The sequence below is a fragment of the Astatotilapia calliptera genome, chromosome 3, assembly GCF_964374335.1.
Source record: "Astatotilapia calliptera chromosome 3, fAstCal68.1, whole genome shotgun sequence".
In the NCBI taxonomy this organism is placed as follows: Eukaryota; Metazoa; Chordata; class Actinopteri; order Cichliformes; family Cichlidae; genus Astatotilapia; species Astatotilapia calliptera.
Window position 1 is genome coordinate 80,320,808 of NC_137424.1, and position 25,408 is coordinate 80,346,215.

Here is a 25,408-nt window from a genome sequence, read left to right on the forward strand (position 1 = left end):
GTGCATTTAAAATTAAAAAGGTGGGCACCGGCACCAGAGGTGAGGTTGAATACACCTCACCTCTGGACGCTGCATAGCCTGCCCACCCCCAAGGCCCTACATGTGTGTGTGTTATGAGAGTGGGAGTAATGTGGATGTCTAGTTTGTGGAATAAAATTGAGGCACAAAACAATAAAATTGGAATAAAATTGAAGCCGCCTGTGCCTCACAAAAAAATTGAGGCACAAGCGGACAGAAGGGGACAGGGACAATGCCTCCCCTGCACCCTATAGACACACCTGCACCCCAAGGCCTTGCATGTTTGGGTGGGTGTGGTGGAGCGGGAAGAAGCAAGTAGCCCCTCCCTGGGGCCAGCTTCCCTGCTGACCCCAGTAGACACCCCTGTTCCCTGGAATCCATCAAGGCCAGGGTGCACAGGCCCATGCAGACCAGGTCCCACAGCAGCAGCACAACCAAGCCCCACAGAGCCCGGGGTGGTCCACCCGACCCCACTGCAGAGGGAATTACACCCACCACATCATTCAGTCATCTACAGTACATAAGACAATAGAGATCCAGGCTGAGTTCATTCTCCACCTCTGATATATCTGATATATCCCCCACCTGCAGTTTAGATTTAGATTATTATGCAAGGAACTAAGAGATGCTGTGTGTTGAGTAAGTAGTGAAGATGCAAAATGAGAAAATACACAGTAATTATCAAAACCAGAGTTACACGTTGCTTTGAATTCAATTTCAATTCATTTCAATTCAATTTCAGTTATATAGCAATAAATCGCAACAAAAGTCGCCTCCAGGCGCTTTATATTGTACAGTAGATACAGAGAAAAGCCCAACAATCATATGACCCCCTATGAGCAAGCACTTTGGCGACAGTGGGAAGGAAAAACTCCCTTTTAACAGGAAGAAAGCAGAACCAGGCTCAGGGAGGGGCGGGGCCATCTGCTGTGATTGGTTGGGGTAAGAGAAGGAAGACAGGATAAAGACATGCTGTGGAAGAGAGACAGAGAGCTAAGCTAAGCTAGCGAAACAGTAAATACACAGTGAGTGAATACTTTGGCTATAAATCAGGTAGTGAGTACACAGAAAGTGTGCTTCGGATGAAGCACGCGAAGATTATACTATGAAAAAAATGTATCTAAAAGTTTTTAATTAAATTGCTAAGCAGATAAGCTACTCAGAAACACCACTGTGGTTCAGCAGGAACAGGAAGTGATACTCTACCGCAGAACGAGCGAACACCAAGTGACAGCGCCACCAAGAGAGTGGTGGCGCTGTCAATTGCAAAATAATAAAGAAAAAAACATTTAAAGAAGACAAGAAAATAAAATCAAAAACCAGAATGCTGAAAAAACTAAAAGTCAAAGACTGAGGATAAATTATAAACACACTTGACACATCAATTTAAAACAAAGCCTAGCAATGCTAGGAACAGGAGCAACATCAAAATTATATATTAGTCTGAATCTTTGAAATGAATTACATTTTGTTTAAATCCACATTTTTTTCAACAGAAACCCAGGAAATAAAGGAAACATGGCTTGTACATCTCAGTCCGCTGTGCAGTACGTCAGGAGGGCCAAGCACAAACTGGTGGGAACATTAAAGGGGCTCACTGTGATTGTAGAGCATCTCTACCAGAAAGAAGTTTTCTCAGAGGAAGAAGTCAGTAAAATAAAGACAGCGGGTGACGACTTTGACAAAACCAGAGAGATTGTGAACCGTGTCATAAAAAAGGGGGACGCAGCCTGCTATGAGTTTCTCAGGATTATTGACATAACAAGAAAGAGAAGAACAGAAAGGCCGCCATCTTTTCTGGAAATTACAGCATCAGATTCCTCTTCACGAGACAAATTTGACCCGAACTGTTGGATCAGCTGCTTTTCCTTCAAGGATGACACCAACATGGATGTAACAGATTTACAAGGTATTTTTAAACAAACTGAAGTCTGTGGCAAGATTTCTCGTGATCACACTCTTTTATAATGCTGTGCTGTTCAGTGACACATGAGTTAAATCCCTAAATAAATTTTTAATTAATTTCTCCCACACCTCTTTTCTTTCAGGCCCTAAACCGTGTCACAGATACCAAGAAAAGCTGAAATCAGAAGCTCGAAAGATTTCAGAAAGATCATGGATCCAAAGTAAAGCAGTCCTGTTCAACAAGGAGACGTCTTTGTCCTACACTTCACTTGTGTTAGACACACCAGGACAGGCTTCACCATCCAAAATAAAAAAGTCAAAGATCAAGAAAAGCAGGAAGGTTCGCACTAAAAAACTCAAGGCCTACATACCTGAGGACAAACATGGAACCTCTCCCAGTGAACTGCTGAAAACATATGAAAGAAAAATCCTTTTGGTAGGAAAACCTGGAACTGGGAAAACAGCTGTGGTCCATCAGATGTTGAAACTGTGGTCAGAGAAAGATAACAAGGATCTAGATTACATGTTCTACTTTGATATGAGAGAAGCACCCAACATCACAGAGGTCCATAAACTGGAGGATCTTCTCTTCAGTGTGTTCTGTGAACCAGATAAAGGCAAAGATGAGGTCTTAGAGGACATAAAGGATAATGCTGACAGTGTTACCATCATTTTTGATGGATTTACAGATGTTGGCTCTACATCTGTGGTGTTTAAGCTCATACAGAAGACCCTTCTACCCGAAGCAAAGATCATCATCACCTGCAGACCAGAGGTGGAGTCAGCAGACTTCCTGTTGGATTGGGACTGTCTCAGAGTGGAAGTGAAAGGCTTCAGTGAGCAGGGCATCAGAGAGTACTTATCCAAGAATCTGAGTGAGAACCACCTCAACAAAGTCTTGTGTAACCTGGAGTTATTCTCTCTTTGCCACGTCCCCATGTACGCCCTGATGGTGGTCGCCTGCTTTAGCTTTGAGGGCTCAGATTTCTCTCCACATCCCTGCACAGTTACTGAAATATACCTCAATATCCTCCATTTCTGCAATCAGAGAAATGTTTCCAAGACACCTGAAAATGAAAGCACTAAATGGGATGCAATACTGTCTTTATCTCAGGCAGCTTTTTGTGCAACAGAAGGGAAAAATGTGAGCCTAACATCACTGCCCAAGCTAGACAGCTGTGCTAATTCGGCCATTTTGAGCAAGCTTCTGATTCAAATCGGCCCAACTGTGAGGAAACCCTTGTGTGCCTTTCTCCACTACACGGTTCAGGAGTTTTTTGCAGCTCTGTGGGTCTTAAAGGATCCAGAGAAGACCAGATGTGTTCTACAGCAGTGTCTGGTTCAGGGCAGCAAACACATGAAACACTTGGTCCCTTTCCTGTGTGGACTGTTGAATGAGAAGAACACTGATTTGTTAGAAGGTCTCCTTCCTCCTCAGCAGCTCAGAGACACGTCTGACTGGTTCTTCAAACACTTGGTGACCACCTTTGTAGGTTGTAGTGACAGTGAAGACTGTGAAATGGACTTAATGTTCTTATGTCAATGCCTCTATGAGTCTCAGTCACCTGATGCCTGCCTCTGCCTCCTGGATAAACTGGACTACTGTATTGATGCGAGTGGAGAGACTCTTGATCCTCAGCATTGCTGTGTTCTGGCCTATGTTATCAGCCAGAGTCAGGAGAGGAAAATAGAGCTGAACCTGGAGGATACAACAGTATCAAAACAGGGAATGAGGCCTTTGCTGGGATGCCTCAGCAAACTTCAAAGGTAAGTGAGAACATTTAGATCTGAAGTTAAAGGGTTCTGTACATCTGTTTTTAATGTTTTAAATGTAAAGCATTCAGTGATTTAGAGCAGTATGTGTTTTTCTTAAAGTGAAAAATGAAAACATAGTAGTGAGAAGGATTTGTTTCAGCTTTGTTTCATCATGTTTCCAGTGAGTTGTAGACAGCAGAAAGTTTGTACGTAGTCTTTAGGTATTTGGTAACATTATTCTTAAGTCTTGATGCATACATAATAATCCAGGTGAGGGGATCCCAGAATGCTAACTAACTTTTACCTGGACTTTTGTCATTTGAATGAGAGATTTTATTACTTATTTAAGACGTTTTCAGTCTCAGTTGAAGCACATTTAACTTGTAAGCCTCTGGCAGCTTTGCACAAATTAGGAGTTTTGCATGAAAAAAGTGAACATGGTTCTTCAGTTTCAGCATGAATCTACACAAATAGACTATAATAATATAATAATAATAATAAATAATCATATATAATATAATAATAGTTCTCAGCAGCTGATTACATGTGAACTAATGAAGTTCTCTACCAACCTTCCAACTGTAGGAGTGACTCCTTGTCACGCCAGCTGTGGACCATTTCTCTTCTGACTGATGGGGACGTGGATTACGTGAGTTTACTTGACTTCACTGAGAATCAGCTGCACCTCCCAGTCAACAGTGAAACACAACTGTATGACCGAGCTGTGAGAGTCCTGCAGAAGAGGAAGAGGAAGGTGAAAGTCTGCCTTCACTGTGATCACAGAGTCTGTCAAAGTGCGAGCTCGTTCCTCTTACACCATTTACCCCACATCCACTCACTCAGGTATGCTCTTTGGTTTTACTTATTAAACACTCAATGTTTTCATGTGATCTTCAATTGTGGTTTAAAATCCAGTTGAGTTACTTTATAGAAATAATTGAACCAACTGTAGTACTGACCTTATGTCTTTAATGTACTTTTAATGCTGGAGATATTTATCTGAGACAAATCTAGGACGGTATCAGTGCTGCTTGTTTCTGTTTGTTGTGCTCAGATCAAATCATCACATCGTGTTTCCTTTTCTTTCTTCCAGTTTCTGTCAGTCATCAGGAAATCTCTCAGATCAAACTGAGTTGTTGATGAATCTCTTCATTGTAGCAGCAGATAGACAACAGAGGACAGGAGAGAAGATCCTCAACATGCTATCATCAGTCTGCTCTTATCAGACATTCCCTCTTCATTCTCATTACAATGACAAATATCAGAGTGACTTCCTGTTGGATCTGTACTCCCATGTGAAGGACTGTGAGACTAAAACAGGTCTGAGTGTCCTTCCATCATTACAGCCAGTTTTCCAGTCAGCTCCTGCAGTCTGGTCCATAGACCTCTCAGAGAGAAAGACCTCCATCCTCCTGGAGCTGCTGAAACTCCAACCAGAGAAGAAACAAGTGGAGCTGAGAGGCTGCTCACATGAAGAGAGTGAAGTGAGGAGTTTGCTGCAGTGTCTGCCTTTTATCTCACAGCTCAGGTAAATAACACATGATAATGTCTGTCTAACAATAAATGAGTGCTGAAAATAATTATGAAAATATTTTAGCTCTATTTGACAATTTAGTTGCTGCTTGATTAAAGCCAGTTTATAGAAATGAGTCCACAAATTTGTAACGTTTACCTTCAACAGTTTTTTAACATGTGACAGTTTGTCTGTGAGAATAAAACTGCACTTAGTGACATTTACAGCATCACTAAGACCTCCTGGTAAAAAAAGCTTCATTACAAATATTAATAAAAGTTGTACTGTTAAGGTATTTATGTGTTTCTGATGGGCTTTAAAACAAAACAGCATCAAGCAGCTGTCACTGCAGAGGGAAACAGTTTGAGTCATCCAGGATGTTCAGCTTCAGCCTGCATTTGGGGCCTCTCTTCTCCACATCCACACAACGACCATTCATACGTTATTTCTGTCTTCTTCCACACAAAGTAGACCCACTGATTTCACCTCCATTAATAAGAAATATTGTTACATTAACAGGTGACACAGAGCTATAAACAATATGTAACTATAGCAACACAGGCAACACTGTTGCTGCATCAAAGGAGACTAAGCGATGCTGGTTGCAATCATTAACATGTGAATGAATGAATGTGTGTGAGCGCTCTGTGCTGCAGTTTATTTGTAAGCTGACAGCTGTGACACTTTGACCTCGATCCACTTAAACATGAAAGGTTACTCGCTGCATTCAGCTCTGACACACAATCTGGTGAAGGAGTTTGTCACCACATCAAAGTGACGTTCATGTTATCATGAGCTCCAGCTCAGAGCAGACTGGACATAAAAGACTCAGAGAAAATGTGTCACTTACAGCTGATTTTAATCTGACACTGAACATAACCTGATCTACACCAGGCTGTGTTCAGCATCTGTTACCATGGTGATATAGCCAGGTACAGAGAGCTAGTCTGGTGAAACTAAACACTGACAGGAGGCTCAACGTGGCCACTAACATGTGAATCTTTGTGTTTAAGACTTTTCTGAACCAGAAAATATTAATTGAGTCTAATTTTCAGTGTAAACAAATCTTAATCTAAATGAATTAACTGTAAAATGTTGGTAAATATGTGATTTCCACGTGTGTGATGTGAGCAGCAGGTGAAGCTGCTGTTGTAGATGTTGTTGTTCCCCTCTGTGTGTTTCTGTATTGTTGATGTTTAGTGTTTTGCTGCTAACACTTTATAACAGCTGCACACTCTTCAGCATTAGTGTTAGTTAATACTTGTTTCATCATTTATGAAGCATTGCTCCTCCTCAGTATGTCGTTCATAATCATGGATACACATGATGAAGTTTTGCTGAAGAGGCTCAAATATAACATGTTCAATGACAGCAGTCTGATACTTTTCCAATGATGGATGAACACTTTATAAAGTTGTACATGTGTTACAGATATTCCTGAGTTAATTCAGACAGTTACTGGTTGTTAGTGAAGTATGTTGTGTGAGCTGGTCTAAAGTGAGGCCCATCCATGACTTCCAAAGCATTTATCACATAACCTGAAAGCTCAGCAGGACCTGGAGACGCCAGCAGGTCTGAGCTGTCTTCATGACAGGAAAAGGAAAACGCACAAAGTGATACAGAACATACAAATATTGATCACACAGTGCAAACATAACTCACTGAAGGTTTGCAGAATATTAAATGAGCAGGGCCAGAGTGTGAGTTTGAGGCTTTAAGAGAGGAAGAGACTCACTGAGCAGCTGGAGCCACTCAGAGCTGTAACTTCAATGTCCTGAAACTTCTTCTATCAAATCAAATGTGAATGATCACAAAACACTAGTGAATATTTCACACAGCGTCACAGACGAGTGTAAACAGCACGAACACAGTGTTGATATTGAAGTGATCAAGGCTACTTTAGCTGCTCCCTCATCACAAGGAGTCACCTGATGATGCAGCAAAGTGTCTCTGGGATGTTGAAGAGTTTGGAAGTTCTGTCGTTGGCTCCTCTGGTTTGTAGTCAGTCAGTTTTAGTAAAGACGTCCAGTCAGGTTCACTTCCAAAGTGCTCCTGAGTGAAACACAGCAGCTAAGCTGTTTGGTGCTGTGCTTTCACACAGGTGAGCTCAGGTGAAGGCTGGAAAAGGGGGCGTGGCCTCCTCGTCTGGCACAGTGAAAACTCAGAGCAGCTGCTCAGGCTAAGGAGGTGATGAGGTTCAGAGGTGGCTCGCCATCTCCTTCATAATAGAGAATCCAACGCAAACAGCATTTCCTGTCATATAAACATTGTAGAAAACAGACGTTACTGCATTAAACCAAGAAATACCAGGATTCAGTGACCATAGCAAATATAAAATCTAAACTCTCCAAATACTCCGACGTACATGAATAATACAACACTGTATTACAGCTGTTCTCACAGTGTTCTACCTTTTTACAGCAGTGACATAATTATTTGATCCTCTGCTCAATTTATGAGTTTGCTGACTTCCAAAGAAATAAACAGACTCTGATTTTTATCAAAGTTTCATTTTACTGAAGACAGAAAATCAGCAAAGATCCAGATTAAACTCACAAACATTGCAAAGTGTGTCAGCAGTGTGTGGTTGTTTCAATGCAGCTCACATCAAATCATCACTGAATGTTTCCTTCTTATTGTTGCAGAGTTGATGCTGAGACATCAGATGAAGACCGAACGAGGATCTTTGTGAGTCTGTTCTGTGCAGCAGCAGAGAGAGAGCAGCAGACAGGAGAGAAGATCCTGGAGCCGTTAGCATCAGTGTGCACATACAAAAACAGTCCTCTTAAAGAGAAATGGTGTGACTTCCTCCTGGATCTGTACTCTTATGAGACTGAAACAGGTGTGAGTGTCCTTCCATCATTACAGCCAGTTTTCCAGTCAGCTCCTGCAGTCTGGTCCATAGACCTCTCAGAGAGAAAGACCTCCATCCTCCTGGAGCTGCTGAAACTCCAACCAGAGAAGAAACAAGTGGAGCTGACAGGCTGCTCACATGAAGAGAGTGAATTGAGGATTTTGCTGCAGTGTCTGCCTTTTATCTCACAGCTCAGGTAAATAACATGCTCTTCACATGAGTCAAATATCTGTAAGAGAAGATGTGCTGTGAAAATAAGTGATGGAAATATTTGAAGCTCCATGAATTGTAAAGTGATGATTTTGTCTTGTGCTGCTTGTTTGTCATCAGCATCATATGTTTGACCTCATCTACATGGATCATGTTATAAATGTATTCAGACTCTGTCATATTTCAGAGGGAAACGTTCTCAGTCCATCCCTGTGTTTCACTGACGTGTTCAGCTGTTTGTTGCTATGAAGTTTCATATTGTCTATAAATATCAGACGACTTTTAATGCTTATCAGCATCTAGAATAAAGACGTTCTGATCAGAAAGGTTAGATTTATATTTGATAGGATCATGTGACTGAGCTCCTGCTGCAGAGTGTTGGAGTGCACACATGCCAGAAACACCCTTTACACCTGAATCCATCATCGCCATGGAAACAGCATGAAAGCAAACTCAACGAGTCCTTCAGTGACGTAACTCAGTAAATGAATGAGTTACATGAAGCTGGACTTTATCTCTGACTTTGTTTTACTGAGCATGATGATGATGATGGTGGTAGCAGCTCTATAGTGAGCAGATGAAGATGTCAGACAGCAGAGAGGTGTGTGATGTGAGCAGCAGGTGAAGCTGCTGTTGTAGATGTTGTTGTTCCCCTCTGTGTGTTTCTGTATTGTTGATGTTTAGTGTTTGACTCTCTAAAGTCAGACAGCGAACAAAATAACAGTTACAGTTCAGAACGCAGTGATTTCACACACAGGCTGAGTGTTTGTGTTGTGAGTCAGTAACTGTCTAAGAACACTGTTCAGCTGCTCTGATGGAAGATGGCTTTAAGATGGACTTTCATTATATACAAGATGGAGTCCATCAGCAGTGTGTGGCTGTTTTTATGCAGCTCACATCAAATCATCTCTGAATGTTTCCTTCTTATTGTTGTAGTGTTTTTCCTCTGAGGTCACGTCTCCATGAAGCAGTCAGGATCTTTGTGAGTCTGTTCTGTGCAGCAGCAGAGAGAGAGCAGCAGAAAGGAGAGAAGATCCTGGAGCTGTTAGCATCAGTGTGCACATATCAGACATTCCCTCTTCATGAGAGATACATGGATGATGATTATCTGAAGCAATATCAGATTAACTTCCTGTTGGATCTGTGCTCCCATGTGAAGGACTGTGAGACTAAAACAGGTGTGAGTGTCCTTCCATCATTACAGCCAGTTTTCCAGTCAGCTCCTGCAGTCTGCTCCATAGACCTCTCAGAGAGAAAGACCTCCATCCTCCTGGAGCTGCTGAAACTCCAACCAGAGAAGAAACAAGTGGAGCTGACAGGCTGCTCACATGAAGAGAGTGAAGTGAGGAGTTTGCTGCAGTGTCTGCCTTTTATCTCACAGCTCAGGTACACGACACGCTCTTCACACAATAAAGTCTGTCTGTCAATAAATGAGTGCTGAAAATAATTCATGAAAATATTTTAGCTCTATTTGACAATTTAGTTGCTGCTTGATTGAAGCCAGTTTATAGAAATGAGTCCACAAATTTGTAACGTTTACCTTCAACAGTTTTTTAACATGTGACAGTTTGTCTGTGAGAATAAAACTGCACTTAGTGACATTTACAGCATCACTAAGACCTCCTGGGAAAAAAAGCTTCATTACAAATATTAATAAAAGTTGTACTGTTAAGGTATTTATGTGTTTCTGATGGGCTTTAAAACAAAACAGCATCAAGCAGCTGTCACTGCAGAGGGAAACCGTTTGAGTCATCCAGGATGTTCAGCTTCAGCCTGCATTTGGGGCCTCTCTTCTCCACATCCACACAACGACCATTCATACGTTATTTCTGTCTTCTTCCACACAAAGTAGACCCACTGATTTCACCTCCATTAATAAGAAATATTGTTACATTAACAGGTGACACAGAGCTATAAACAATATGTAACTATAACAACACAGGCAACACTGTTGCTGCATCAAAGGAGACTAAGCGATGCTGGTAGCAATCATTAACATGTCAATGAATGAATGTGTGTGAGCGCTCTGTGCTGCAGTTTATTTGTAAGCTGACAGCTGTGACACTTTGACCTCGATCCACTTAAACATGAAAGGTTACTCGCTGCATTCAGCTCTGACACACAATCTGGTGAAGGAGTTTGTCACCACATCAAAGTGACGTTCATGTTATCATGAGCTCCAGCTCAGAGCAGACTGGACATAAAAGACTCAGAGAAAATGTGTCACTTACAGCTGATTTTAATCTGACACTGAACATAACCTGATCTACACCAGGCTGTGTTCAGCATCTGTTACCATGGTGATATAGCCAGGTACAGAGAGCTAGTCTGGTGAAACTAAACACTGACAGGAGGCTCAACGTGGCCACTAACATGTAAATCTTTGTGTTTAAGACTTTTCTGAACCAGAAAATATTAATTGAGTCTAATTTTCAGTGTAAACAAATCTTAATCTAAATGAATTAACTGTAAAATGTTGGTAAATATGTGATTTCCACGTGTGTGATGTGAGCAGCAGGTGAAGCTGCTGTTGTAGATGTTGTTGTTCCCCTCTGTGTGTTTCTGTATTGTTGATGTTTAGTGTTTTGCTGCTAACACTTTATAACAGCTGCACACTCTTCAGCATTAGTGTTAGTTAATACTTGTTTCATCATTTATGAAGCATTGCTCCTCCTCAGTATGTCGTTCATAAACATGGATACACATGATGAAGTTTTGCTGAAGAGGCTCAAATATAACATGTTCAATGACAGCAGTCTGATACTTTTCCAATGATGGACGAACACTTTATAAAGTTGTACATGTGTTACAGATATTCCTGAGTTAATCCAGACAGTTACTGGTTGTTAGTGAAGTACAGTGGGGCAAAAAAGTATTTAGTCAGCCACCGATTGTGCAAGTTCCCCCACTTAAAATGATGACAGAGGTCAGTAATTTGCACCAGAGGTACACTTCAACTGTGAGAGACAGAATGTGAAAAAAAATCCATGAATCCACATGGTAGGATTTGTAAAGAATTTATTCGTAAATCAGGGTGGAAAATAAGTATTTGGTCACCTCAAACATGGAAAATCTCTGGCTCTCACAGACCTGTAACGTCTTCTGTAAGAAGCTTTTCTGTCCCCCACTCGTTACCTGTATGAATGGCACCTGTTTGAACTCATCATCTGTATAAAAGACACCTGCCCACAGCCTCAAACAGTCAGACTCCAAACTCCGCCATGGCCAAGACCAAAGAGCTTTCGAAGGACACCAGGAAAAGTATTGTAGACCTGCACCAGACTGGGAAGAGTGAATCTACAATAGGCAAGCAGCTTGGTGTGAAAAAATCAACTGTGGGAGCAATCATCAGAAAATGGAAGACATACAAGACCACTGATAATCTCCCTCGATCTGGGGCTCCACGCAAGATCTCATCCCGTGGGGTCAAAATGATCATGAGAACGGTGAGCAAAGATCCCAGAACCACACGGGGGGACCTGGTGAATGACCTGCAGAGAGCTGGGACCAAAGTAACAAAGGTCACCATCAGTAACACACTACAACGGCAGGGAATCAAATCCCGCAGTGCCAGACGTGTTCCGCTGCTGAAGCCAGTGCATGTCCAGGCCCGTCTGAAGTTTGCCAGAGAGCACATGGATGATACAGCAGAGGATTGGGAGAATGTCATGTGGTCAGATGAAACCAAAGTAGAACTTTTTGGTATAAACTCAACTCGTCGTGTTTGGAGGAAGAAGAATACTGAGTCGCATCCCAAGAACACCATACCTACTGTGAAGCATGGGGGTGGAAACATCATGCTATGGGGCTGTTTTTCTGCCAAGGGGACAGGACGACTGATCCGTGTTAAGGACAGAATGAATGGGGCCATGTATCGTGAGATTTTGAGCCAAAACCTCCTTCCATCAGTGAGAACTTTGAAGATGAAATGAGGCTGGGTCTTCCAACATGACAATGATCCAAAACACACCGCCCGGGCAACAAAGGAGTGGCTCCGTAAGAAGCATTTGAAAGTCCTGGAGTGGCCTAGCCAGTCTCCAGACCTCAACCCCATAGAAAATCTGTGGCGGGAGTTGAAAGTCCGTGTTGCTCGGCGACAGCCCCAAAACATCACTGCTCTCGAGAAGATCTGCATGGAGGAATGGGCCAAAATACCAGCTACTGTGTGTGCAAACCTGGTAAAGACCTATAGTAAACGTTTGACCTCTGTTATTGCCAACAAAGGTTATGTTACAAAGTATTGAGTTGTATTTTTGTTATTGACCAAATACTTATTTTCCACCCTGATTTACCAATAAATTCTTTACAAATCCTACCATGTGGATTCATGGATTTTTTTTTCACATTCTGTCTCTCACAGTTGAAGTGTACCTCTGGTGCAAATTACTGACCTCTGTCATCATTCTAGGTGGGGGAACTTGCACAATCGGTGGCTGACTAAATACTTTTTTGCCCCACTGTATGTTGTGTGAGCTGATCTAAAGTGAGGCCCATCCATGACTTCCAAAGCATTTATCACATAACCTGAAAGCTCAGCAGGACCTGGAGACGCCAGCAGGTCTGAGCTGTCTTCATGACAGGAAAAGGAAAAACGCACAAAGTGATACAGAACATACAAATATTGATCACACAGTGCAAACATAACTCACTGAAGGTTTGCAGAATATTAAATGAGCAGGGCCAGAGTGTGAGTTTGAGGCTTTAAGAGAGGAAGAGACTCACTGAGCAGCTGGAGCCACTCAGAGCTGTAACTTCAATGTACTCAAACTTCTTCTATCAAATGTGAATGATCACAAAACACTAGTGAATATTTCACACAGCGTCACAGACGAGTGTAAACAGCACGAACACATTGTTGATATTGAAGCGATCAAGGCTACTTTAGCTGCTCCCTCATCACAAGGAGTCACCTGATGATGCAGGAAAGTGTCTCTGGGATGTTGAAGAGTTTGGAAGTTCTGTCGTTGGCTCCTCTGGTTTGTAGTCAGTCAGTTTTAGTAAAGACGTCCAGTCAGGTTCACTTCCAAAGTGCTCCTGAGTGAAACACAGCAGCTAAGCTGTTTGGTGCTGTGCTTTCACACAGGTGAACTCAGGTGGAGGCTGGAAAAGGGGGCGTGGCCTCCTCGTCTGGCACAGTGAAAGCTCAGAGCAGCTGCTCAGGCTAAGGAGGTGATGAGGTTCAGAGGTGGCTCGCCATCTCCTTCATCATAGAGAATCCAACGCAAACAGCATTTCCTGTCATAGAAACATTGTAGAAAACAGACGTTACTGCATTAAACCAAGAAACACCAGGATTCAGTGACCATAGCAAATATAAAATCTAAACTCTCCAAATACTCCGACGTACATGAATAATACAACACTGTATTACAGCTGTTCTCACAGTGTTCTACCTTTTTACAGCAGTGACATAATTATTTGATCCTCTGCTCAATTTATGAGTTTGCTGACTTCCAAAGAAATAAACAGACTCTGATTTTTATCAAAGTTTCATTTTACTGAAGACAGAAAATCAGCAAAGATCCAGATTAAACTCACAAACATTGCAAAGTGTGTCAGCAGTGTGTGGTTGTTTCAATGCAGCTCACATCAAATCATCACTGAATGTTTCCTTCTTATTGTTGCAGAGTTGATGCTGAGACATCAGATGAAGACCGAACGAGGATCTTTGTGAGTCTGTTCTGTGCAGCAGCAGAGAGAGAGCAGCAGACAGGAGAGAAGATCCTGGAGCTGTTAGCATCAGTGTGCAGATACAAAAACAGTCCTCTTAAAGAGAAATGGTGTGACTTCCTCCTGGACCTGTACTCTTATGAGACTAAAACAGGTCTGAGTGTCCTTCCATCATTACAGCCAGTTTTCCAGTCAGCTCCTGCAGTCTGGTCCATAGACCTCTCAGAGAGAAAGACCTCCATCCTCCTGGAGCTGCTGAAACTCCAACCAGAGAAGAAACAAGTGGAGCTGACAGGCTGCTCACATGAAGAGAGTGAAGTGAGGAGTTTGCTGCAGTGTCTGCCTTTTATCTCACAGCTCAGGTAAGTCAGATTGTATTCAGAAGCTTAGTGAAGAGTTTTGATGGAGAACATGCGTTCACCACATGCAGTATACACATAGTATATAGTTACTTTACAAAGAAAGCAGAAAACAACTTTTCTATTCATTTAATCTTAAAGTAAAGTTTTTACCGTCTCTTCTTGATTTAAAGAAGCTTCTAAAAGTGGAATTTTGACAAATTTCTAAAATATTTGTGTTTTCTTGTTTTTATGAGGATTAATAAATTAGTTATGTGCTGCAACTGAGATGATATGTTTCCCTCGTTTATGTTATATTTAACATGGAGCGTCATTATGTACAGGAAACATGGACCAGATGGTCCATCAGCAGTGTGTGGCTGTTTTTATGCAGCTCACATCAAATCATCTCTGAATGTTTCCTTCTTATTGTTCCAGTGTTTATTTGGAGACTCAAGATGGTGAAATCAGGATCTTTGTGAGTCTGTTCTGTGCAGCAGCAGAGAGAGAGCAGCAGACAGGAGAGAAGATCCTGGAGCTGTTAGCATCAGTGTGCACATATCAGACATTCCCTCTTCATGAGAGATACTTCTATGATGATCTGAAGCAATATCAGAGTGACTTCCTGTTGGATCTGTACTCCCATGTGAAGGACTGTGAGACTAAAACAGGTCTGAGTGTCCTTCCATCATTACAGCCAGTTTTCCAGTCAGCTCCTGCAGTCTGGTCCATAGACCTCTCAGAGAGAAAGACCTCCATCCTCCTGGAGCTGCTGAAACTCCAACCAGAGAAGAAACAAGTGGAGCTGAGAGGCTGCTCACATGAAGAGAGTGAAGTGAGGAGTTTGCTGCAGTGTCTGCCTTTTATCTCACAGCTCAGGTAAATAACATGCTCTTCACATGAGTCAAATATCTGTAAGAGAAGATGTGCTGTGAAAATAAGTGATGGAAATATTTGAAGCTCCATGAATTGTAAAGTGATGATTTTGTCTTGTGCTGCTTGTTTGTCATCAGCATCATATGTTTGACCTCATCTACATGGATCATGTTATAAATGTATTCAGACTCTGTCATATTTCAGAGGGAAACGTTCTCAGTCCATCCCTGTGTTTCACTGACGTGTTCAGCTGTTTGTTGCTATGAAGTTTCATATTTTCTATAAATATCAGACGACTTTTAATGCTTATCAGCATCTAGAATAAAGACGTTCTGATCAGAAAGGTTAGATTTATATTTGATAGGATCATGTGACTGAGCTCCTGCTGCAGAGTGTTGGAGTGCACTGTGATAGGTTTGTAGCTTGAACCTATTTGCAGGAACGTTGAAGACAATATAATTACACAGCAAGCAAGACACGAAGTAGGCAAAGTTCTTCATGTTTCTCGTGCACGGGAGAGAACCGGACAAACGCCGTTCCTTCGCTTGACCCCAGTTGCTCTCGTCCGTTCCCCCGTAACACTGCTCTTTTATTGAGGTTACATGAATATGCATAGGGTCATTAACATACGACGTCTACATACACACAAAGAGTAACGTGTGTGTGTGTGTGTGTGTGTGCGTGTGCGTGTGCGTGTGCGTGTGTGTGTGTGGGGTCAGAGTGTGACCCCATAAATGACTTCCCTAAACCTGCTGGTCTGGAAGTCCAGCAGTTCATCTAAACAAACGGCACTTAGCCTAAAACAGACACAGCCACGTTTATCCTGCCATAAAACATAAAGACAAGGTACGACCTCTCCCACGCTCCCAGGATGTAGGTGTGCACACAAAGTTTGCAGACTATTAAGGATCAAACCTCTACCAATCTACAACTAATTATAAAACTCTAAGCATATATAAGTAGATATTTCTAAGCATAAATGACAATCAACAATACAAAACCTGACAGTTCTCATCAGAAAGGTTAGATTTATATTTGATAGGATCATGTGACTGAGCTCCTGCTGCAGAGTGTTGGAGTGCACACATGCCAGAAACATCCTTTACACCTGAATCCATCATCGCCATGGAAACAGCATGAAAGCAAACTCAACGAGTCCTTCAGTGACGTAACTCAGTAAATGAATGAGTTACATGAAGCTGGACTTTATCTCTGACTTTGTTTTACTGAGCATGATGATGATGATGGTGGTAGCAGCTCTATAGTGAGCAGATGAAGATGTCAGACAGCAGAGAGGTGTGTGATGTGAGCAGCAGGTGAAGCTGCTGTTGTAGATGTTGTTGTTCCCCTCTGTGTGTGTCTGCATTGTTGATGTTTAGTGTTTGACTCTCTAAAGTCAGACAGCGAACAAAATAACAGTTACAGTTCAGAACGCAGTGATTTCACACACAGGCTGAGTGTTTGTGTTGTGAGTCAGTAACTGTCTAAGAACACTGTTCAGCTGCTCTGATGGAAGATGGCTTTAAATGGACTTTCATTATATACAAGATGGAGTCCATCAGCAGTGTGTGGCTGTTTTTATGCAGCTCACATCAAATCATCTCTAAATGTTTCCTTCTTATTGTTACAGTGTTACATATGATTGGTGCTTAGATCCTGATGAAGCAGTGATGTTCTTTGGGAATCTGTTCTGTGCAGCAGCAGAGAGAGAGCAGCAGACAGGAGAGAAGATCCTGGAGCTGTTAGCATCAGTGTGCACATATCAGACATTCCCTCTTCATGAGAGCTACTTCTATGATGATGATGATCAGATTAACTTCCTGTTGGATCTGTGCTCCCATGTGAAGGACTGTGAGACTAAAACAGGTGTGAGTGTCCTTCCATCATTACAGCCAGTTTTCCAGTCAGCTCCTGCAGTCTGGTCCATAGACCTCTCAGAGAGAAAGACCTCCATCCTCCTGGAGCTGCTGAAACTCCAACCAGAGAAGAAACAAGTGGAGCTGAGAGGCTGCTCACATGAAGAGAGTGAAGTGAGGAGTTTGCTGCAGTGTCTGCCTTTTATCTCACAGCTCAGGTAAGTCAGATTGTATTCAGAAGCTTAGTGAAGAGTTTTGATGGAGAACATGCGTTCACCACATGCAGTATACACATAGTATATAGTTACTTTACAAAGAAAGCAGAAAACAACTTTTCTATTCATTTAATCTTAAAGTAAAGTTTTTACCGTCTCTTCTTGATTTAAAGAAGCTTCTAAAAGTGGAATTTTGACAAATTTCTAAAATATTTGTGTTTTCTTGTTTTTATGAGGATTAATAAATTAGTTATGTGCTGCAACTGAGATGATATGTTTCCCTCGTTTATGTTATATTTAACATGGAGCGTCATTATGTACAGGAAACATGGACCAGATGGTCCATCAGCAGTGTGTGGCTGTTTTTATGCAGCTCACATCAAATCATCTCTAAATGTTTCCTTCTTATTGTTCCAGTGTTTATTTGGAGACTCAAGATGGTGAAATCAGGTTCTTTGTGAGTCTGTTCTGTGCAGCAGCAGAGAGAGAGCAGCAGACAGGAGAGAAGATCCTGGAGCTGTTAGCATCAGTGTGCACATATCAGACATTCCCTCTTCATGAGAGATACATGGACAATCATTATCAGAGAGACTTCCTGTTGGATCTGTACTCCCATGTGAAGGACTGTGAGACTAAAACAGGTGTGAGTGTCCTTCCATCATTACAGCCAGTTTTCCAGTCAGCTCCTGCAGTCTGGTCCATAGACCTCTCAGAGAGAAAGACCTCCATCCTCCTGGAGCTGCTGAAACTCCAACCAGAGAAGAAACAAGTGGAGCTGACAGGCTGCTCACATGAAGAGAGTGAAGTGAGGAGTTTGCTGCAGTGTCTGCCTTTTATCTCACAGCTCAGGTAAGTCAGATTGTATTCAGAAGCTTAGTGAAGAGTTTTGATGGAGAACATGCGTTCACCACATGCAGTATACACATAGTATATAGTTACTTTACAAAGAAAGCAGAAAACAACTTTTCTATTCATTTAATCTTAAAGTAAAGTTTTTACCGTCTCTTCTTGATTTAAAGAAGCTTCTAAAAGTGGAATTTTGACAAATTTCTAAAATATTTGTGTTTTCTTGTTTTTATGAGGATTAATAAATTAGTTATGTGCTGCAACTGAGATGATATGTTTCCCTCGTTTATGTTATATTTAACATGGAGCGTCATTATGTACAGGAAACATGGACCAGATGGAGTCCATCAGCAGTGTGTGGCTGTTTTTATGCAGCTCACATCAAATCATCTCTAAATGTTTCCTTCTTATTGTTACAGTGTTACATATGATGGGTGTTCAGATCCTGATGAAGCAGTGATGTTCTTTGTGAGTCTGTTCTGTGCAGCAGCAGAGAGAGAGCAGCAGACAGGAGAGAAGATCCTGGAGCTGTTAGCATCAGTGTGCACATACAAAAACAGTCCTCTTAAAGAGAAATGGTGTGACTTCCTCCTGGACCTGTACTCTTATGAGACTAAAACAGGTCTGAGTGTCCTTCCATCATTACAGCCAGTTTTCCAGTCAGCTCCTGCAGTCTGGTCCATAGACCTCTCAGAGAGAAAGACCTCCATCCTCCTGGAGCTGCTGAAACTCCAACCAGAGAAGAAACAAGTGGAGCTGACAGGCTGCTCACATGAAGAGAGTGAAGTGAGGAGTTTGCTGCAGTGTCTGCCTTTTATCTCACAGCTCAGGTAAGTCAGATTGTATTCAGAAGCTTAGTGAAGAGTTTTGATGGAGAACATGCGTTCACCACATGCAGTATACACATAGTATATAGTTACTTTACAAAGAAAGCAGAAAACAACTTTTCTATTCATTTAATCTTAAAGTAAAGTTTTTACCGTCTCTTCTTGATTTAAAGAAGCTTCTAAAAGTGGAATTTTGACAAATTTCTAAAATATTTGTGTTTTCTTGTTTTTATGAGGATTAATAAATTAGTTATGTGCTGCAACTGAGATGATATGTTTCCCTCGTTTATGTTATATTTAACATGGAGCGTCATTATGTACAGGAAACATGGACCAGATGGAGTCCATCAGCAGTGTGTGGCTGTTTTTATGCAGCTCACATCAAATCATCTCTAAATGTTTCCTTCTTATTGTTACAGTGTTGATTGGTGTTCAGATCCTGATGAAGCAGTGATGTTCTTTGTGAGTCTGTTCTGTGCAGCAGCAGAGAGAGAGCAGCAGACAGGAGAGAAGATCCTGGAGCTGTTAGCATCAGTGTGCACATATCAGACATTCCCTCTTCATTCTCATTACAATGACAAATATCAGAGTGACTTCCTGCTGGATCTGTGCTCCCATGTGAAGGACTGTGAGACTGAAACAGGTCTGAGTGTCCTTCCATCATTACAGCCAGTTTTCCAGTCAGCTCCTGCAGTCTGGTCCATAAACCTCTCAGAGAGAAAGACCTCCATCCTCCTGGAGCTGCTGAAACTCCAACCAGAGAAGAAACAAGTGGAGCTGACAGGCTGCTCACATGAAGAGAGTGAAGTGAGGAGTTTGCTGCAGTGTCTGCCTTTTATCTCACAGCTCAGGTAAATAAGTCGTGATGGTTTCATTTGCAGAACGTTTCCAGCATGTTCTCTGATCCCATCTTCGCTGTGTTCCAGCTGTGATCCAGAGTTCTTCCAGAGTGTGTGCACATCCATGTCTGTAAGATCCAGAGAGGAGGCCCAGCAGCTGGAGTCTCTGCTGCAGCTGCTGGGCTTCCAGCTGCTGCTAACAGGAGCGTTACACAGGAAAAGCTGCTGGTCTGTGGGGAGAGTTCTCAAACTGTGCGGCTCTAAAGTGGATCTCATCCTCACACCCAGCAAGATGTCTGCCAGAGGAGGCGCTCTGCTCTTCAGACACACAACACAACTACACAGTCTGAGGCAGGAAGTGAAACCATGACTCTCTCCTGCTCTTCTAACATCATTTCTATGTGAATCTTTAGTTCTTGGTGTTCATCATTTCTGCTCTTTCGTCTCTTCGTTCTTCAGGCTTTCCATCGACATGTCCTTGCTGCTGTCTCAGTGGGTAAGAAGAGGCAGAGCGGCCCGTCGGCTGGCTGTTGAAGAGCTTTCTCTTGTGCCTAAGAAAGCCCGACCATCACACAGAGTATTGTTGAGGGCCGTCAGTAGTTTGGCTTCCCTGCTGAGATACTGGACAGTCGGACGGTTAGACCTGACTGAGACCTGCATCCCTGCTCAGGGTCTCATTGCACTGCTGCTCCATCATGGTCCTCTGACAGTCAAGTAAATGTCTTTCTGAACATCACAGGACAAATAAAATGTCGATTTTTACTTCAAAGCTTATTTTATATTGATGATCTCTGCAGACTGAGTGAAGAGAGCTTCCAGCAGCTCCTGTCTCTCCTCCATGAAACCCAGGACAAGGACTTGACGTTGTCCTTCTTGAGTAAGGTTGGTGGAGACCTGACCTCCTGCTGCCTGAGCTGGGAGCTGCTTCACTATCTGCTGCAGCAGCCGTCGGCTCAGACCATCACTGTGGACCTGAGGAAGAACCTGTTCTTACAGGAGGAGACCACACGTCTGCTTCCCTTTCTGGACAGGATTGTGTTTAAAAGGTGCTGAATGTGGTTTGATCTTTTACACAGTTTCTGCTGATTAATCAGGAGGATTTGAAATGCTGTCTCATCTTTAATCAGCACTTCATGGATCCTTTAAACAAAGTTGGAAATAAACTCTTTGTTTTCAGGCCCAGTCCCAGCTTTGTGATGAGCTCCATCAGAGAGCTCTACAGAGCTCACGACAGTCACGCTGTTCCCAGTTTGCTGAGGTCACTCGGTCATGTGATCAGCCTGAGCTGCAGACAGCTGGACTCAGTGGACTGTGCTGCTCTGATCTTCATCCTCAGACACGGAGACGGAGTCAGACTGAACCTGCTGTGGACCTCCATACCAGCAGGGGGAGTAGAGTCCATCCTGCTCATGCTGGACAGCGTTTCTCGTCTCAGGTCAGATATTAGAGCTCGTTTCTGTGCTGCACTGTGTGATTGCTGAACAACACACTTTATTGTAACATAATGCTTCAAAAACAAGCTAACATTTTACTGTTAGTGTGGAACAGATTACGTGAACAGTTGAACAAGAAACTACAAGGAAAGTTTCAAACAGCAGGCAGAGTGAACATCATTTAAAGGTAGAGCAGTAATAATAACAACAACAGCAACAATAACACATTTTATTAGTGGGCGCCTGTCTAACAACCCAGGGTCACCGTAGCAAACACAGAACAGGAAACAGGATCAAACAGTAACTGGTTCATGTTGATGTTTACAGACAGTAAGCTGGTTTGAAGACGGCTTTGAGTTCAGTTTTCCTGGAAAAGAATCCCAGAGCCGCTGATAGTGGCGCTCATAGTGGCGACATGTACGAACAACAATGTGGTGAAGCTTCCTATCTTATATATCATAGTTGGAAAGAGACGATAATTACACTCTGATGACACAAACAACATGTTCTCACTATGGTATGTGTTCTTTAATGATGACCAGATGTTTATTTCACTACTTATCATCGAGGGTTTCATCACAGATGCCCCGCCCCCGACTGTTGTTTAGTCTCAGAGAGTCACACACGCTTTTCTTTAGCATTAGCCCGCTGTCATGGCAACAGTGAGAGCCGTTTGTTGTATTTTAATCCAACACAAACTTTACTAAACAACAAAGAAATTCAGACTAATCAAAAGTTTCATTTTTTTTATTTACACCCAAGGGCCGACTTATCGCTGAACACACTGCAGCTTAGCATTAGCCGTCCTGTTTTTAGATGTCACACAATATTCATGAATTATTTACAAAGTTTACAAATGTCAGCTTTGCAATTTCTCATTAATTATACAGATAATTGTTTAAAATATATTATTGGAAATCATTTCGTTTACAAATGAGGCCCAAACATTTCTGGTGGTCTTCAGTGTTTCCCAAACTGCAGCCTCTGACTTGTTGCTTCTGATTTGTGTGTCTCATTTGTGGTTTTACCAAATGGTATCATCAGCGTTATTGTCATTTTAATCTTAGTGAATTAAAATTGGTCGAATTAACAATTTAATTGTATTAATTATAGTTATTATCAAGTGTTGTCATTACACCTCCTGGGCTACTTTTATCAGCTGCTCGAACAACAAGCTGAAGGCTGCAAATCACAAGTTTGTCTGCAGACACATTTGAACTGGACCCATTAAAATAATCTGCTACATGCTGTGTTTCTGTGGCTTCCTGGACACAAAGGAGACATTTACTCTTCATCACTGCTGACAAATGATGCTTTTAATCTGATAAATGCAGTAAATTATGAACAACGAGTTACCAGATGAACAGAGTCCTTATTCATTTAAAGCTGTTATCTGTTAACATCCACCTGCACAATCAGCCCAAGCAGGGAAACTGGGCTCAGTGTGACTTTGTCTTAATAACATGAGTGCTGTGCATAAATCCAACATCTAATTACAATAATGTGTCTGCTGCTAGTTCATAGATGCTGTTCTTAAAATCCTTTAGTTTTAAAGATCAACACATTTTATTGGAGCCAGCAGTTTGTTTGCAGCATCTATCATTTGAGATTTTCTGTCTCCATGCGTTTCTTTCCAGTGTTGACAGGAACCAGCTGCTGAGGTTCATCCACTGCTGTGCTGCCTGTGACGTCCAGCAGGAGGCAGCGTCAGGCCTGCTGAGGACTCTGCAGCACAGCTTGGATCTGTCCTGCTCCTCCTGTGTGGAGCTACCGGAGGAGGATCAGACTGAGCCTCTGAGTCTGACTGCTGATGACTGCAGGGCCGTCTCCACCATCCTGACACAGGGCAGCCGGGACACACAGCTGGACCTGCGAGACTGTGAGGTGGAGGACAGCGTGCTGGACCTGCTGTTTCCTGTCCTCCACAGGGTCCGCCTCAGGTGGGAAAGACCACCGAAGAGTCTGAACCAGAGAGAACCTTGTTCACGCTGGTGTTGATGCATCCTGACAGTTTCTCTGTTTGTCCTGTTTAGAGTCAGTAACACTGTCCTCCTCCAGCTGCTGTCTCTGGTTCCTGTGAACAGTGAGAGGGACGCAGTGAGGCGGGCGGTGTCCCTGTGTACAGCCCTGGGTGGAGAGCTGGATCTCAGTCACAGCACGCTGGATCAGAGGGTCTGCGGGGCTTTGGTCCAGATGCTGGACTCGTGTGAAGGGCTGACAGAGCTGGACCTCAGTCACTGTCAGCTCACTGACCAGCTGCTGCTCCCTCTCATCACACATCTGCACAAAGTCCAAGTCCTAGAGTGAGTGTCACACACTGATCCTCCTGTGGGAGGCACCAACAACCATCAGCCTGTTCACACACACTACAGTAATATAATGTGCAGCGATCAGTTAGAGCCACATGTTGTGTTTGTGTTACAGTCTGAGTCACAATCAGATCACTGATGCTTCGACCGATGTGTTACTGCAGCTGCTCTCCATCAACCCCTCCATCCACTGTGTGCGGTGAGCCAACATGAAGGAGTTTCTTCTCAGACTCTGAGAGGAATCATTCACAGCCTGAGCTCACGTGGATTCATGTTGTTCTGTGTGAGTGACGTCTGCTCTCTGCTTTGGTCTCTTTCTAGACTCTTCAGCAACAACATCGTGCACAGAGCAGCCTTCAAGGAGCACACGCAGTTTGAGATCTGGTGAAGCGCTCGCCATCATCTTTAACATCGTCGTCATGGTCGTCATCATCAGGGAGATGTAGTTTTATGGTCTCAGTAAAAACTCTCACAATTGCATCATACTAATCTGTAATATACAAGAGCAATAATAGAAATAGAAACGAGCACGTCTCATGTTTCTGCGGATTTTTATTTTATGGAGATCTGAAGCCATCTAGTGGTCATCCCAATATTTACACATCAGGTTGTATTATTGTGATTAAAATGTTTTCAATTAGTGTAAAAACAAAATGAGGCTGTAACAGTTTTATTGTACAGTTGTGAGTCGGCTTAGTTTATTTTTGGTACTTTTGCAATAACTGTACTGATTTTTGTGTACTCGCACACAAATGTTGATTCCACGAAATACAAACAGATACTGAAACGTGTAACAGCTGAATTGTTCATTGAACAAATAATGAACAAGTTCTCACAATCATCTCTTTCCAATGGAACCTATAACCAGATAGGTTATAGGTTCTTATACTTCCGTGGGCCTTATGTATGAACTCTGGTTGTGTTTACTGACATCGAAACGATTTTATGTACACGGCGCTTGAAAATCTGTCAAATGTTTTAGTACGACTTTGCTAAGCTACGAAGCCGCACCGCTTGATGGATTGTCGGAGCGTTACGGCTATCGTAGGCGGAGCCTCGCGGAGTGATACGTGCTGTGCTTCAACATAATATTACCGTATTGTGTGTGTAACCTCTTTTTAAGTTTTGTACATAGTATACATGATTATGCTCAGGATCTGTCGGCCATTTTCCACTGGAAATGCCTTTTGGTTAAACTGTCAGCGAGGAATTTGCATTTGCACTGTTAAATTTTTATTATATTATTATATATTATATAACTTTTAATGCACATTAAAAAAAACAGCTGCTTGTTTAAGTGAAAATACATTGGTTTTTTTTGTTTTACACTAATAAAGTTGTAAATTATTTTGTCTAGTGTCAATTATATCATCAGTTATATCGTTATCGCAAATTTTCAAATGTATATCGTGATAAATACTTTTGGTCGCCCTGCTCTAGTAACTACATAAATTGCAAAAAAGTGCAATAAACTACAAAAATATAAAAAATCTTTGTTTTTGTTTTTTACATATATTTATAGTTAGAGAAATGTAAGAGGTTTATCCCTCAAAACCGTAAATACAAAAAAATTGCACAAAATAGTTTCCAACAACAGGAAATTTCTTTTGAGCGTCTTCATAGTTTTATTTTTGAGATACACCAATTTTTATATACAGCAGGAAAAAAGAAAATAAATAGTACAATGCAAATTTGAAACAAAAAAAAAAACAGCATGTGCATCAAAATAATAATGGATTGCAATTACAATTTCACTATTCATTCACTCTCACATTCACACACTGGTGCAGGCAAACCACAGTTGTAGCCACAGCTGCCCTGGGGCAGACTGACAGAAGCGAGGCTGCAATAACGCGCCATCTGGCCCACACCAGTATGCGGTAGGGTAAAGTGTCTTGCCCAAGGACACAACCACCAGGACAGTGAGAGCTGGGGATCGAACCG

The 25,408-nt window shown here is 42.2% G+C and overlaps 3 protein-coding genes across 3 annotated transcripts in view; all 3 read left to right on the forward strand.

The window, feature by feature from the left end:
• The window catches only part of LOC145423547 (uncharacterized), a 170,516-nt gene that overhangs the window by 9,183 nt on the left and 135,925 nt on the right, over positions 1-25,408 (forward strand). The window lies entirely within an intron of this gene.
• Positions 1,537-19,815, forward strand: LOC145419386 (uncharacterized). Its single transcript, XM_080293484.1, has 14 exons — positions 1,537-1,927; positions 2,067-3,690; positions 4,264-4,521; positions 4,772-5,206; positions 7,837-8,033; positions 9,257-9,433; positions 13,945-14,079; positions 14,761-14,934; positions 16,838-17,005; positions 17,687-17,851; positions 18,544-18,678; positions 19,365-19,511; positions 19,730-19,734; positions 19,810-19,815. The coding sequence occupies exons 1-14, from the start codon at positions 1,537-1,539 to the stop codon at positions 19,813-19,815; spliced, it is 4,017 nt and encodes a 1,338-aa protein (XP_080149610.1).
• On the forward strand, positions 19,813-24,816 carry LOC113014869 (uncharacterized). Its single transcript, XM_080299420.1, has 8 exons — positions 19,813-20,073; positions 20,182-20,436; positions 20,520-20,768; positions 20,900-21,157; positions 22,793-23,095; positions 23,189-23,458; positions 23,580-23,663; positions 23,786-24,816. The coding sequence occupies exons 1-8, from the start codon at positions 19,847-19,849 to the stop codon at positions 23,850-23,852; spliced, it is 1,713 nt and encodes a 570-aa protein (XP_080155546.1). The 5' UTR covers positions 19,813-19,846; the 3' UTR covers positions 23,853-24,816.